Here is a 16,472-nt window from a genome sequence, read left to right on the forward strand (position 1 = left end):
ACCCTAAACCTAGACCTCATCAGTAACATACTGTGTCTGCAGGTACTACACTCTCCCCCTCCACTTCTTAGCAACTGCAGTTTTTGAGTGTTTAGAAATTTCTCAAAGTCTTCAGTTATCGAATAGCTCAGCATCAGAATCAGATATTATTTCAATGGAAATATCAAGATGCATTACCAGCCACCCACGTTGCTGCTGCTTCTTAAGCCCCTGTGATGGGAGTTGAGGTCCCTTTAAGAACCCCCTCCCCCCCCATAGCTGACCTTTGATTTACAAATCCTGGTCAATGGGCTTTCCCCATCCTCCACTGGATCTGAGGTAACTTGGGTTTTCCCAACCCCCAGTTTAAACCCATTTAATTCTATTCAATGCTGACCATGGCTGAAAGCCCGCCAGGAGCCTGGGACTTCACCCACCTTCAAGATCACCAAGAGCCCCCATTATAAAAGGGGCTACTTTTGGAGTCCACGTTGCAGAAGTCCTAAGCATGGCATCCTTATGTCAGTCATGCCAAGGGTTTCTGTCCACCAGACCTAATCCAGTGCCCTTTTATCTCTGCTCTCAACTTCACTAATTAAACTTTACTCCTAAACCCCTACAATAAACCTTTTTTATCAATCTAGGTTTTTGGGCCTGTAAATTAATTTACAGGGGACTCTGCGCCATCACGTGACTATCTTTGCGCTGACCCAAAAAGGGGGTTTCCCTTCCCTAACTCTCATCACCTGGAGACTGTGTAGTCTATTAGAATGTGAGCTTCTTGAGAGCTGAGTCCTAAAACCTCCAGCATTGAGTACACTGCTTCTCAACAGAAGTGCTAAATAAATGCTTTTTAAATCATAGTTTGCCATTTGCTTTTCTTACAGAAGTAGTAAAAAATGAAAATAGTTTTATCCCCATTTTTTTTTTCCACATAGATACTGAGGTTCTGAGAAGCGACTTGTCTATGGATGTGTTTCACTTGGTCAACTGTTCCTGAGACAAGGAAGAACTGAGACACCCTGCCCTGAACCCCCATGAATAGAGACAATTTTGAGGGAAAATAAAAATTTAATGAGGAATTTGTAACAATATGGATTTGAAACTTCCCAGTTCAATACAAACATGAAAAGCCATTAATTCTATAAATCCTATAGATAATTCTAAATATAACCTTCAAGACACTTAACCACTCCTTCCTTCTCCTGGACCTAGCTGAACCTTCTAATCTTAAACTAATGAGAGGGAGGCAGAGGTTGGAAAGGGTTAAGAGGTAAAGAGGCACAGGGAAAGAAGGGAAGAGAGAAAGGACCTTACTGTTGTCAGCCACTGTTCCATCCACAAGAGAAGAGCTAGAGAGTCCATTCTGAGGACCAAGAAGGGAAGAGACAAAAGAGGCTGAGGGGAAATCTTATGCATTCTAAAGTCCTTCCAGATACTCTCTCATCTTACTCAATTAGCCATTCAACAAGCATTTATTAAGTGCTCACTATACTTCAGGTACCATGCTAAGAGTTAGGAATACAAAAACCAAAATGCAAACAATTCCTGTCCCCAAGGAGCTTACAATCTAATGAGGATGACATGCACATATATATAAGTGTCTACAATCTTCATTCCTGTTTGCCAATTGTCTCCTGAGGGTTAAAGGTGACCTTCATCCCACTTCCCCCAAAATAACAAAAAACTCCCACACCTTCTGCAATTCAAGTTCTAAGCCAAGTTTGATGTCTATGATGGGAGAAGGCAAAATTGACTGCTCCTTATTAAGGGGCCAGTTAGTTTGGGGTTTGTGTGTGTTTGTATAATGAGATTTATTTTTCTGTAACAAGTTCATATTGGAATGGGCAAGTGGAATCAAGATCCTCCTATTCCAACTTCCATCTTCTTGGTGGAAGAGAATATGGTATTCAAAACTGGATGGTAATATGGGGAAGGGGAAATAAGCAGGAAAGGAAGTTGGGAAGAGATCTTGGTTTCTGTTTTCCCACATTTTCTAAGCTCAGCCTTTTTGGTAGCTCTTCATTAGAGGAATAGGGGTGAAAGCTATGTGGGGGTATTTGGGCCAGGGCCTGTGGGACAAGAGTGAGTCAGGGAGAAGGTGTTTCAGTGGGACCCTGGGGGCCCAAAACGCTCCATGGTCTGCAGCACCAGAGCCAGATAGTCCAGGAAGGTAGTGACAGAAGCTCGAAAGAATCGTGCTTCTTCTGCTCTCCAGTGAAGAATCAATTTGTTCCCGATGACAGTTAACTCCCGCTGGACACCGCTCCGGCGAGGCTCAGGATCTGGGTCCAAAGAGCGGCAGGCGATCTCTGCCTCCATAGAGGATGGGAAGGGGATTGACAGAGAGAAGTCATAGAAGCCACGGCCATGGTTGTCTACTGTGGTATTGCTGTCTCCTCCGGGGCCTGGATGGTGTGGTCTTTGGATGGATGCTTCCATGCTTGAGAAGTCAATCTTACATCAAAAAGGTCCAAACCTATTAATGACAAAAAGCCACTTTTTTAATCAAGAAAAATGACCACTAGTCAGACCAGGCCTTTTCCATCTGAGAAAGAAAGGAGGACATGTAGTTATAAAGAGAACGAGTGATGAATCCAGGAATGTGGCATCTACAATAAAAGCAATCAATTCTATCAACCCCACTGCTTATTCTAATTTGAATTTAAAAGTACCTTACATTTCTGCATTTATAAAAGGTTCTATCTTTCTTTGTTAACACGGGAGTAAAAAACTGGCCCCAACTACTATCCCAATCAAACTAGGAGCTGACTACATGGTTGCAGTTGGGTATATGACTATTTCCCAGAGTAAGACAAGTCTGGGACTCTACGGCTGATTCACTGTTTGGGTCCACTAATGATTTGTATGCTCTCAATAAACCCTGTATTTACCTTAGAGGCAAATATGGTTGTGGCAGTTACTTGAAATATTGTAATAATGAATCTGGAATGAAAAGGAGGACATCAAGGAATAATGAATGAAAACTGACATGTTATCAAATGCTTTAAGGTTTGGAAAAGTACTTTACACATGCTATCTCATTTCAGCCTCACAATACCTTTTTGAGGGGAGTGCTATCATTATCACCCCCATTTTATAGATTAGATGAGAAAAACTAAGATTCAGGGAAGTTTAGTGCCTTAATCACAACACACCCCCAAAAGAATCAGGAGCAGGACTGAAGCTTAGCTCTTGCTGGTGCTAAGCTATTCTACTGTGCTATTTCAGGGTACACTTCTATGAGCTTCCTCATTTAGGCTCTATTCCTCTTAGGACCAGGAGTGTATCTACTGCCTGGGAATGCAGGAACAAAGCACTCTGATCCATGGTTTCCTATTGCCAAACAGCTTCTTAAATCATCTCCTTGGCTGATCAAATCAGAGAAAATGACCCCTTAAAGTCAACAAAAAATTGGTAGAAACTATGACAGAAGTTGAGCTGATTTGAAAAACAAACAGTATTAAAGTTACAGAAGAAATTTGTTGCTTTTGATTTTGGCTGGTAAGATATTAAGGCTTAAAACTGCACTATGACTTTTGTGAAGGCAAGAAGGAAGCCAGGAAAAAAGGAAGGGAGGGAGGAAGGAAAGAAAAAAATGAAGGGAGAGAAAGAAAGGAAGAGAGGGAGGGAGGAAGGGAAATAGGATCATTGAAGCATCTTTTTAAAAAAAATGCAAATAAGTAAATGGAAGACCAAAAACGTTATAGACAAGCAAGAGCGACTTTGAAAGTTACAGTATGAACTTATTATATAATTAAGAAGAAAAGCAAACTATATATAATAAATATCTGTATTTCATTTATATCATCTTATTCTGTTCTACTCTGTACATGGAAGTACCCATTTTATTCACTGTTAAATAAAATTCAATGTTGTCAGAATGAAAATAAAACTTTAAAAAAAAAAAATGTGAGATGTTGGACTAGATGGTCTTCCCAGGTCCAATTTTCATGTCTTCCCTTACTCTTGTTCTCTATGATAAACACTTCCTTTAATCTACCCTCATGCTGCATGACAGCTAGGGCTATTTATTAATCCCTTTAATCTTTTGGATTTAGATCTCTTAGGATTTTCCATGTCTTTCCTGAAATATAAAGCCTTTGATTGAGCATTGTTTTGCAAGACTCTGACTGAGGATGAGTCCAGCAGAACCTTCTTAGTCTGGATGCTAAGACCCTCTAAATGAAGCCTAAGGTTTACATTAGCTTTTTCTAGCTGAGATATCATACTATTGAATTATATAGAACTTGAAGTCTACTAAAAACTCAAGATCTTTTTCAAACAAACTACTATCTACCTATTTAATTGTCCTCTTCCCATATAGTGCTTATGAAATTGATTTTTGAGCTCACAAATGACTTCAAATTTATCCCTCTTGAATTCATATTTATTACCCAATCAAGATTTTAGTAGTTATTACCTCTAGGTCACTCTTTCCTCAATGAATCCAGTGTCTTCCCCGATTACTGCCTTCACTACTAGGCAACTAGGCCAAAATACAAATCAGTTCCTCAACTTACTCATTTCCTACTTGTTCCTCTTCCATTCCACCTTAGATACATAGAAAGGTAGTTGAACTTGCCATCATCCACAAATGTTCCACCATTTCCATTTTCTCTGAAATCTTTTCATTTGATCTTTTATGATTCCATCTTTCTCTATCCTATAAACTTTAAGCCTGGTCTCCACCGTAATTGATCTCTGAGTGCTATAACTTGTCCACCCCCTCTCTCCCTTTCCCGTCTTGACCAACTGGTGTAACCATGTTATAAGAGTCACATGCACCATTACTCTTATTACAGATCTTGAACTGTTAAGTCCCAGGCATGGATCACTTCCACCATTTGCTTCCTATTTGGGTATAGCTGAACCAAAGAAATTGTTTAGGTTTTTCCTCTTCTGCCATCAAGTAGATCCTCATCACTTCATGCCTTAACTTTTTCCCTGACAATTTTTAAACATTTTTAAGTTTTGAGCTCTGAATTCTATTCTTCCTTCCCTTTACCAGATGGTAAGCAATCAGATATAGATTACACAGTGCAATTATGCAAAACATTTCCATATTAGTCATTTTATAAAATATTAGAATAAAAGAAAAAATTAAAAAAAAAAAAAAGTGAAAACTAGCCATGTTTCAGTCTACATTCAATCAGATTCAGTTCATCTTCTGGAAGGAGATAGTATGCTTCATCATTAGTTCTTTGGGAACTGTTTTGGATCACTATACCTTGTGTCTTAACTTTGTAACAGCTTCTGGTTGATTTCCTTGCCTCAAGTCTCTCTTTTTCTTTCTTTTCTATTATTTTAATTGCAGAGAGGACTTTTTACTATCTTTCCATACATAATTCAAAAAAGCAGTAGCACAAAGCCTCTTTGTGGATTCCTAAATTACAGAGAGTATTAAAAATGACATGAAGTCCAGACATTTGGCCACTTTGAGTCTCTCTTTCTTTAGTCTATCCTCCACTCAAGTTTGTCAAAGTGATCTTCCTAAAGCCCATATCTGACCATGTAACTATTTATGGAATACTCTCTCTTCTCTAACTCCTCCTTCCTTCAAATATCAGTTAAAATCTCACCATCTACAGGAAGCCCTTTCAGGTTCTCCTTAATGCTAGTACTTTTTTTCCTGAGATTATCACCAACTTAATTTGCATCTATTTTGTTAGTATATAGTTTTTTTGCATGCATTTTTCAGTTAGAGTATTAGAAGTATAGGGATTCCTTTTGTAAGCTAACATTGTAGGCACTAGATAAACATCTGCTAACTTCATTGGATGTCAGGAGGGGAAACCTTCTCTGTGGCCTCTAATCTTTCTACCTTTCACTTCTTCCCTAGGCCATCATTGCTTCTCTATTGTACTGCCTACTCCCCTTTCCCTTTCCCCTCTTGATCAACTCTATGTGAGAGTCATGTGCATCTTATTCTATCACAGATCTTGAACTGCCCAGCCCCCACCTTGAATAACTCCCACCATCTGATGCCTTCAGTCCTAATCAGGACTGCTGTGCTAGCTGCTTCCCCCAATCATCTTCCCTACTCTATCACTTTTTACAGTTATTACTCTTGCATAAAACAATTTTGATGTCTCTTCTATGGTTCCTCTGTGCTTTTTTGTTCAGTAGTTTTTCAGTCATGACTGAAGAGTTTTCCAATTCTTTGTTACCCCATTTGGGTTTTCTTGGCAATGATTAACTAGAGTGGTTTGCTCATTTTTCAGAAGAGGAAACAAAGTGAACAGAGTTAAGTCTCTTGCCTAAGATTACACAGCAATGGTTCCTCTCCAACACAAAGGCCCGCCTCAATTTCCCCACAACCTAGCTCCAGGGTTAAATTCTACAATCTGACCTCATTCTCAGAGGTCCAACTTTACCTTCCACTATCCCCCAATGAAATTTTAAATTAGGTCCAGCCAAGCCTTCACCTCATCCCTGGTTCCCTCAAACCCAACACACTTCTTCCTTCTACTCTCCAGCTTGCCCCCACAACCTCTTCTCTAATTATCTAATTACTCAGGGTAAGGCCCTGCCTCACAACCCAGTGGTCTCTAACCTTGCACATCTGAGGTCATAGAGGACTTTTGTTAGGACCATTTATTCTGAATAAGTGTGAGTAAAGGGCATAGAGGGAGGTAATGAGGTACATGATGATAATACCCTATGAAATCTGACTAAGATTACAGTATCTAGACGGAACTTCATCACGTGGAAAAGCCAAGTATCCAAACTCAAATCTGCCTCTAGTCTTACTACTGGGAGACTCTAAGCAAGTCACTTAATTCCTTAGGAACAAAAATTTTTAAAAATGAAGATAAAAATGATTGGCTACCTGTCCAAGACACTTCTGTGAAAACACAGTAAGACTAAAGATGCAAAAATTCTTGGAGCAGTTAAAAGACAAGTTCATATACCTAGATATTTCAGAGCAAGAATGTCAAGGGCCTCCCTTCAGGGAGAAGGGCTTAGAACAGAGATGGGGCAACTGGGTTGTCAACGAAAAGGAAAAGGTTGCCTCTCATCTCTAAAGCTGGAATTCATAACTTTTGGTGTGTGTGTAAAATACCCTCTCCACACCCTCCTCAGAATAGTGTTTTTAAATGCATTAAACAAAATTGGAATATAAAGAAAATCAATTTGAAATATAATTATCAAAATATAATTTTAAAAAAGTTCACAGAGCCCAAGTCACGAACTTCTTTACTCTAAAAGTCATAGCATAGAGAGCATTGGGATCTAGGATGTGATAAATCAGGCGGCCAAAGGGCACACTCACTCATTTGGTCTATCCATTGACACCCTAATGACCAGGAAAACTCCTTATAATTTATCTCCTCAGGGGCTCTTCCCCTGCAGCATGACTTCAGGGACTTTCTGGATCTTGTGGAAATTCGGGGCTTTAAGCTCCACGTATATAAAGTGGGGACAGTACCTATCTATAGTACGAATTTCAGAGTGATTGGAGAACACTGTACGGAAAGCACTTCATCACTAGCGGATGCCGTTCTCCCCTCCCCAGATATTTCGGGAACTTCTCACCTCTCAGCGCCGGCAGGTCGGGGTTGGTGCGCCGGGCTCACTGTCCACACCCCTGGAAAGACTTCAGCATCAAGATGTCACTTGTGGTGATTCTCGAAGCCTCTGCCCGGAACACTTGACTAGAGACAAGGCTGTGTCTCTCCTTAGGCCGGATTCAAGCTGCTTCCGCCACTTTCATATCTGCTGCCCCATGGAAGCCAAGACCTGCGGCCAAGGGGCAGAGTCACTTTAATCTTTCTCCCTGGGGAGCAGGAACTCCGCCTCTTTTGTCTTGGCTTGGGGTAACCTAGGAGGCAGCGGGTGGCTCGGTGGATATTGCTAGTTGGAAGACCTGAGTTCAAATCCAGCGCCACTTAGGTGCTGCGTGGCCCTAGGCAAGCCACTTACTTTCAGTTTGCCATCACCCACCGGAGAAGGAAGAGGTGAACCCCCCCGGTATGTCTGCCAAGAAAACCCCGGGGAAGAACGGCTGAACATCACCCACAACAACATCAACAATAACAACGGGGAGATTTTATCAATCTGGATCAACGGCCCTAAAGAAACGCCAAGAGACACAGACAAACACACACAAGCACAAGCCATGCTAGGAGCACCAAGTAGCCAATGGGGGAACACGGCGGAGGGCTCAGCTGAGACAGCCAGGCTCGCGCCGGTCTCGGCCTCAACCAGTCCTCCAGGGGGCGGGGGACTCCTGTCTGGGCCGCCCCCAGTTCTCAGTGTGCCCACTAGCCCACAAGCCGCCAACCCCGACAGTGACAGAAGACGATACACAATTAAGAAAGGACGCTAGCCAGCACTAGCTCACGCACTCGCACCCGCACTGACAGAGCGCGACTAGGCGCACGCGCACGGGGACACGCTCACGGACGAAGGCACATGCTCTCCTAAGCTTACTGTCTCCCCTACCACACAGCTGCCACGCGCTTAGCGTACCGTCCGGGTGGGGATCCTCCCGCGGGACTGCTAGAGCCTCCCGGAACCAACTCACTCTCCCCACGTGCCCCGTGACCCCGGAGATCAAAGGCAGCCAAAGACCCCCAAGGACCCGGCGGAGCCGCGGAGGCCGCTGGGAGACTGCCTTCTGGAGCACGTGAGTCACAGCCCCGGTCACAGCCCGCAGAATTCTGGGAAACGTAGTTTTCCGTGTTTCCCTGCCCAAGGTGTAGTTTCCGTGACGACCAGGGGCCCTTCCCCTCTGCCCTTAGTTAGCCTTTCAGAGGTAGGAGATCCGTGAACTTCCCTGTCTGTGATTACGATGATAATTATGACAAATCGTATTTATAGGCCTTTTAAAGGTTGAAAAACTTTTTTTCTCCATTAGCTCATATGAGAAAAAGTGTCTAACACATTTTGACTCCTAGACATCGATTTTCAGTCAATAAACAACATAAAAGCCTCTCCCGTGCCAGACACTGTGCTAAGTGCTGGGGATACGGAAAGAAGTAAAACGCACTAGCGCTTCCCTCGGGGAGCGTACAGCCAATGGGAGAGAAATAAGCAAGGATGCACAAGCTGTATGTGAACAAATAGGAAATAAATTCTAGCGGGAAGGCCCCGAGATGGAGGAGGATGTGGAAACGTTTTCAGGCACAGACCGCATTTAGAAGGAAAATTTAATACCAGACAATGTATACTGAAAAAACATGCCTAGTGTTTAACAAGTGAACACCGGGAAGGCTTTATACTGCTTACTTAATATATGCTGGACATAAAAACTTAAAAAAACAGCAGTTGGGAAAATCGTGTAGTCAGAAAACCAGGCTTTCCCTGTATCAGAAACTGCACAAAACTTCAATAATTTAATGAATGTTGAAGATCTTGCTTCAATAGATCATTATTTGTACCAAAAAAAAAAAAAAAGGGGGGGAATTAATATGAGGAGCTAATGATAGAACTCTCCAGGAAGAGCCAAAGCTTTTTTTGGACATAGTAGTCATATTTAAGAGAACTATTAGACTCATCACAGAATTCAGACTGGGAGAGAAAAGACTGTGTGTGTGTGTGTGTGTGTGTGTGTGTGTGCGCGCGCGCGCTTACAGATATATACATATGTATATTTTTCAAACAGAAAAAACTCAACTTTTTTCCTTCCTATTCAAACTCTGCCTTCCCTCAATTGAGAATGAAGGAAAAAAACAATTGTTACAAATATGTATAGTCAAACAAAACAAATTTCTTTATGGGTCCATTCAAAGAAAATGTTTCATTCTGTATTCTTGTGTTCTTCATCTCTCAGAAGTATGCCATCGCATGTTTTATCATTGGTCCTCTGGAATCAGGGTTCCTCTGGAATCAGGGTTGGTCATTATACTCGTCAGAATCCCTAATTCTTTCAGTTTTGTTTGTCTTTAAGATCTTGTTGTAATTGTATAAATTGTTCTTCACTCTTTATTAGGTCATATAAGTCTTCCCAGCATTCTCTGAACCCATCCCCTTCATCATTTCTTACAGCACAATAGCCATCCATCACATTTATAAATCATAACTACTTCCTCTACTTTAATTTCCCATTTATGGGCACCCCTTCCCATTCTTTGCCAACTCAAAAAGAGCTGTAAATATTTTTGTACATCTTTAGTTAATAGTTTGTTTTGCTTAGGACTAATTCCTTCCTTAACCTTCCCTCTTGCTAATTCTCTTTCTTTTTCTTCTCCCCCTTTCCTCTTAGTTCCCTGTTGAGTGAAATGTATTTCTACGTGTATGTATGGATATGTATTGTTCCCTCCTTTGACCAGTTCAGATAATAATGACGTTCAAATGTCATCCATTTAGAACACTTTTCAATTCAGGAATAAAGAGATGTACAATAGATTAAATCCTGTGACACTAAGAGTGATTTGTATTAGATTTGTAAGATTTTTATTAGCAAATTTCTCTACTCCTTAACTCAGGGATGGAGCAAAGGTAAAAAACTATAAAGAGCAGGCATATATTTTTAAGATTGTTAGCATATATCAGTATTACAAGTTGGCATTTCTGCTTTTCTATGGCAGGAGTGTGTAAGCACGCCTTTTTTTCTGTATTTTCCAGTTCTTCTAATCTTACGTGAATTTGTCTGTATTCTTGCTTGGTTTTTACAAAACATGGCTCTGTTGTTCACAAGAACATTTATTCTGTTCTGATTTTAATACTAGATAAAATTCCATGGATACCTACAGGCTCTTATGGTTCATATCCCTCTTTAACCAGGAGGAAGAAGAACAAAAAAAGGCTTTTCAAAGGCAGTGATTAAGAGAATAAAATCTATCGTCTCTATACTGGTAATTATCATATAGTCCCACAAAGATGACAGATGAAACCATAAAAAATGACAAAAATTTATTCTTTCCCTTTGCAATCCAAATATAAACAGGACACCAAATATAAACAGGAAATTGGTCTTGGGGTTCAGCTTTTACATTTCTTTCCTAATTCTGGTTCCCCAAAGTCCCACAGGGCATGGAGGTCACATCTCATGGGACACTCTGGGAAGATGCTTCCTGGACTTGCTGAGATTCTCTCCATCTTTTTGCGGGACAAGGGAGAAGGCAGAGACAGAAACCAGGTGTCCTTATTTCACTCTTCCTGGAAGTACAGCTACTCACAGACCTGTGCTTACTGTTGATCCAAACAGAAACTTTGTTTTTATTTCCAACCTGGACCTGTTCATCTTACCTTAGGTAGTCTGGTGGCTCCCTGCTTCTAGGGAATCATCATGACAACCTTTGCCTAATTCAAGCAATTTGCCCTCAATCTGCTAGCAAAGATTGGGCGTGGGCTACCATATCTAGTTCTTCATCCTTTATTATTTGTCCCGGTTCTTGAAGAGGACATCAACAACATCAAGGAGGTGATGTCAGATATAAGTGAGGGAGGGCCGGACAGAGTCACCAGCCTCACTTTTTCCTCCAAAGCCTTTTAGGGTCAGTGGCAAGATATAGATAAGGATGACGAAGTGATCCTGGATGCAGTGGGAGACCTTGGTCTTAACTGAAATCTATCCTTTAAGGCTCAGTTCAAAGTCTCTTATTCCCCTGAAGCTTTCCATAATACCTACTGTTAGAAATCATCTTTATCTCTCAAAAAATGACAAGATAATAATTATCATAATTACATTAGTAAGATACTTATTATTGATGATGATAACTGTTAGAATTAGTAGAGACTGTCATGATTTACAAAGCTCTATGCCATACTCAAAAGCTATTAGGTAGGCATTGCAGACATTATTATTCTCATTTTGATAGATGATAATACTGGAGTTCAAAAAGGACATCTAATTGGGAACTGTCAGAGCTAGACTAGAGCTTAGGTCTCTTTTCATCATCACAAATCATTTCTCATGGCACCTCCTGGAACACATACAAAATTTAGACAACATATACTTCTCTTATTTATGGAACTTAACAGTTTCATAGGGAGAAATAGAACTCATCCTAAGATAACTAAGATTTTAGCATCTCAGAATTAGAAGCTACCTCAGAGACTATCTAGTCCATGCTCTGTTGGAAAAAGGATAACACTCATTTGGATATACAAAATTTTATATGTTTAATTTAAATAAATTTGTTCTACTTTAAAGATACATTTCATAATCAATTATTAAAATAAAAAAATGATGGTTAGACAAATGAATCATCAAAATAAACACTATTGGATCAATTTTTCAAAAGATTTATTATTAAGGGTCCTAAAGTCTCCTCAAAGCCTTCTCAAAGGTTTCTCTTCAATCTTAAATTATCCGAATTTACTCAAGAAAGGTGTTACTTCTTTTTTCAATTTGGTATAATAAAAATAAGATAGGAATTATAAAATCATGTAGTGTTATAATAATTATAAAAAATTAATTTGTGGTTGTACAATTTTGCTGTGTTCAACTGATTTATATATATAATAGAAAACTACATATTATGCATATGATAGTTGATAAGCTATAAGGCTTGTTTTCATTTTCATTAAAAAATTGGACATGAATTTGTTATTTGAAAATGATATCCTATCACATGTAGTTCATATTGGACAAGAATTTAACAGAACCTTTTCTAAGAATATGACATTATCTCATTGTAAAGACTACCAATTTTTAATTCAATTTTCAAAAATACCTAATTTTTCAATTGCTTTTAAAATGTTATTTTTCTTTAAAGTGCATTACTTTCTTTATTTAAAAAATTTTAAAGTCTAATAATTTGATTTTTAATATAAACATTTTAAAGCTTATTTGAAGTTTACTGTCTTTTGAAAACCAAATTTAACATAATTCTTACTGAGACTTGTAGGCCTTTGTAGAACGTTGTTTCTATGTTGTAAAAGCCAGTATATTAAAAAAAAGAAGGGATACCCTTTTATGTTTCAACTACTCCAAACAAAATCACAAACTATGATTAGAAAGAATTTGAGATATTTTGATTTAAGAATATTTAATTAAGGAAAGAATTATCCTTAAATGATCCTTGCCTTCATTCACTACATTCTCAAGGTTCCATTGTACCTATTGAAACACATATATATGAGTTTTTCTTATAAATTATGCACATAGGGTTTCCCTGTAGTAATGAATTTTTAAATGCTGAGTAAAATCTCTGTTTCATCTTTTTAATAATCATTCAGATACTAAATTTTCTTTCCAATATGGATTTTCTGATGTCGAGTAAGGTTTGTGCTCTGACTGAAAGCTTTCCCACAGTCATTACATTCATAGGGTTTCTCGCCAGTATGAATTTTTTGATGTTGAGTAAGGTCTATACGCCACCTAAAGGCTTTCCCACATTGATTACATTCATAGGGTTTCTCTCCAGTATGTATTCTTTGATGTTGAGTAAGATGTGTACTTCGGCTGAAGGCTTTCCCACATTTTCTACATCCATAAGGTTTTTCTCCAGTGTGAGTTTTCTGATGTTGGGAAAGGTCTGTAGTCCACCTGAAGGATTTTCCACATTGATTACACTCACATGGTTTCTCTCCTGTATGAATTCTCTGGTGCCGAATAAGATGTGTATTTCGATTAAAGGCTTTCCCACATTCATTACATTCATAGGGTTTCTCTCCAGTATGTATTCTCTGATGCTGAGTAAGGTGTGTACTCCGGCTAAAAGTTTTCTCACATTTATTGCATTTAAAGGGTTTCTCTCCAGTATGAGTTCTCTGATGTCTAGTAAGATTTGTTCTTTGACTAAAGGATTTTCCACATTCACTACATTTGTAGGGCTTTTCTCCAGTATGAGTTCTCTGATGTTGAATGAGATCTGTACTCCATCTAAAAGTTTTCCCACATACAGTACATTCATAGGGTTTCTCTCCAGTGTGGACTCTCTGATGTTGAGTGAGGTCTGTACACCATCTGAAGGCTTTTCCACATACTTTACATTCAAAGGGTTTCTCTCCAGTATGAATTCTTTGATGTTGAGTGAATTCTGCACACCACCTGAACGCCTTCCCACATTCCTTACATTCATACGGCTTCTTTTCTGAAAGGATTTTCTTTGATTTAATTGTGTCTGAATGACATTTGAGCTTCTTTCCACTTATATCATCACTCTCTCCTTTAGGAAGTTTTTGTTGTATAATAAGGTCCGAACTCTGACTCACATATATTCCTAATTCATTGCATTCAGGATCTCTATTTCCAGTGAGGATTTGATTATTGGGTAATGTCTTCTGACTCAAATTTCTCTTCAGTACCTTTTGAAGATTCCCTAATGAACCATCACTTTTAAATTTTTTACCCCTTGTGAGTCTTTTCCTTATTACTTTCTGGGATGAGACCTCTTCAGAAATGCTGTTGTTTTGAGTTGACTTCTTATTTTCAGATTTAGTCTCCAACACTAAAGGAAATTTTTAAAAAAAGTACATGTTTTCTGTTCTCTGAACTAGGAATAAGAAAATTACTATGGGGTATTAAAGGAAATTACTATAAGAGAATTAAACTTACAACATTGAGTACAAAGTGGAGGGTCAGTATGGCTCCATTAGATGAAAAGTTGTTCTTAGAATCAGAAAGACCTTTGGGTTCAGGTTCTGTTTCTAACATACTAGCTATGTGTCCCTGAACTTAACCATTCACTGTCCTAAAAACTGCAGTTATGAAGGGATTTTCCACACTAAGAGTTTTCTAAACAGGTGCAATCATCAGGGCAAACATACAAACCAAATAATGAGTACAAGATATAAGTGGCTTTGAAATGCCTGCCTGATTGACTGACACTGAGTTTGAATTCACTACTTTTACCTAAAGCATTCAGAGCCTAGAGAAGACCTCTGGAACTTCAGTTCAGAGGACCAAAGATTTAGACAGGAAGGGATCTCACGTTATCAAATCTAAACCTTTCCTTTTATAGATGATGAAACTGAGGCCATATTAATTAATTCACAAGCTTGAGGATATACAGGCACTAGGAAGTAGAGCTGGGATCTGAAGGCATGTTTTTGTCATTCCAAATTCACTGTTCTTTTTTTATTACACTACATTTCTCCATGAAACAACCTAGAAAATTTATATACCACCAAGTGTGCAAGTAGGTGGTAGATAAAGTATGATTTTTCTTATATGTTGAAATTACTTTGTCCTTTTATATTAATTGCTAATTACTTTACATCTTCAAGTTTACTGAGAAATCAAAATCAGAACTCATTGGTCTACTGACCTTACCTACCAAGGTAAGCCTTCCATGGAAAACAAATGGTGAGTCACATATTTGTCACTGATATACTCTCAATTCCATGAGCACCTGAAGTGGCTACAACCAACTGGCACAAGTGGTCCTTCCTATTCATAAAGTGGACCTGTGAGGAGTAGGTAAGGGGTCCTACAATATGGTAAAAATTCAGAAAGCAGATGAATTTAATGAAACAAATATTGTATTCAATTCAGTGGAGACTTTAATCCTATGAGTAATATGAGAGGATTAATAAGATAAAGATAGACATCCAGAAGTGCAAGTCCAGTTGAAGTTAAAGAGCTCAAATTTGTAGTAGACTCAGGATGGTTTCATTCAATCTAATATCATAAGCACTTATTAAGTACCTACTATGTACAAGGTATTGTGCTATGTGTTGGGGACACAAAGGCAAAATGAAAACAAAAATCCCTTACCTCAGGGAGTTAATTGGATGAAACGAATCATGATTTTTTCCTACAGCTTTTGTCAAAAAAGAGGAGAGAAACTAGATGGTAGGTGTAATCTACTATTAAAGGTCAGCAAAGTGGGAGAGTTTAGAAGGTGAAGGAAGTGAAGGTAAAGGTATCTTGTTGAAGTAGCTGACAACTAGATTAAGATTGGGTACAAAGTAAAGTAAGGACTGAATAATAATGCTATATTCAAAACTCCCAAATTTCTATCTAGGCCTGGCCTTTCTATCAAGAGCTAGAATCACATTTCTAACCATATGCTAGATATCTCCACCTAAGTATTTTACTAGAACCTCAAACTCAATATATCTAAAACTGAATCTAATCTCTTTGCCTCTAAACTGTTCCTCTCTTGAATTTTCTTATTTCTATTAACAGCACTATTATTTATCCAGTGTCCCAAGGTTAAAATCTTGGTATTATTTGACTCTTCTTTCTCCCTAGAAAAAGCTAACTTGATTAGTGACTGATTGAGAATATACCTGCCCATTTAGCTACTATTTCTGCTTGTTAGACTTTGACTCCCAGAATATTCTTCACCTTCACATCTCATCCTAGCTATTCACTTAGAGCATCTCATCATCTGCCTGCTACTGTTCTTTAGTGGGACCATCATCTTCATATCATACCTGGACCTCCAGAATCCCTTTCTAGCTATCTCTCACATTTCACCTTTTGCCCTGGTCATGGTAATCAAATCAATATTACCTTTGCTTCTGAAAAGGTCATGCCAATTTAATACCCTATAAATTTAACCATCTATTCCTATGGCTCCCCAAAGCAAAATTTTCTTCCCCAGACATCAATATTATATGTTAGCTCTCTATTTTAGGATTTAAGCTTG

At 38.9% G+C, this 16,472-nt stretch overlaps 2 protein-coding genes across 2 annotated transcripts in view; both read right to left on the reverse strand.

Moving 5' to 3' along the window:
- Nucleotides 1-1,030: 1,030 nt before the first annotated feature.
- On the reverse strand, nucleotides 1,031-8,717 carry LOC141557470 (EKC/KEOPS complex subunit LAGE3-like). Its single transcript, XM_074293196.1, has 3 exons — nucleotides 8,455-8,717; nucleotides 7,519-7,722; nucleotides 1,031-2,458 (listed from the first exon to the last, which is right to left on the reverse strand). The coding sequence occupies exon 3, from the start codon at nucleotides 2,419-2,421 to the stop codon at nucleotides 2,086-2,088; it is 336 nt and encodes a 111-aa protein (XP_074149297.1). The 5' UTR covers nucleotides 2,422-2,458; nucleotides 7,519-7,722; nucleotides 8,455-8,717; the 3' UTR covers nucleotides 1,031-2,085.
- A 4,186-nt stretch (nucleotides 8,718-12,903) lies between these two features.
- The window catches only part of LOC141552915 (uncharacterized), a 64,145-nt gene continuing 60,576 nt past the window's right edge, over nucleotides 12,904-16,472 (reverse strand). The window contains exon 12 of the mRNA XM_074284830.1: nucleotides 12,904-14,324. Within this exon, the coding sequence (XP_074140931.1) occupies nucleotides 13,114-14,324 (1,211 nt within the window). The 3' untranslated portion in view covers nucleotides 12,904-13,113. The remainder of the gene's footprint in view (nucleotides 14,325-16,472) is intronic.

Source organism: Sminthopsis crassicaudata, chromosome 2 (assembly GCF_048593235.1).
Source record: "Sminthopsis crassicaudata isolate SCR6 chromosome 2, ASM4859323v1, whole genome shotgun sequence".
Classification (NCBI taxonomy): Eukaryota; Metazoa; Chordata; class Mammalia; order Dasyuromorphia; family Dasyuridae; genus Sminthopsis; species Sminthopsis crassicaudata.

Excerpts from the sequence above, each read along its gene's own strand:
- LOC141557470 (XM_074293196.1), bottom strand. The coding sequence starts at position 2,421 with ATGGAAGCATCCATCCAAAGACCACACCATCCAGGCCCCGGAGGAGAC.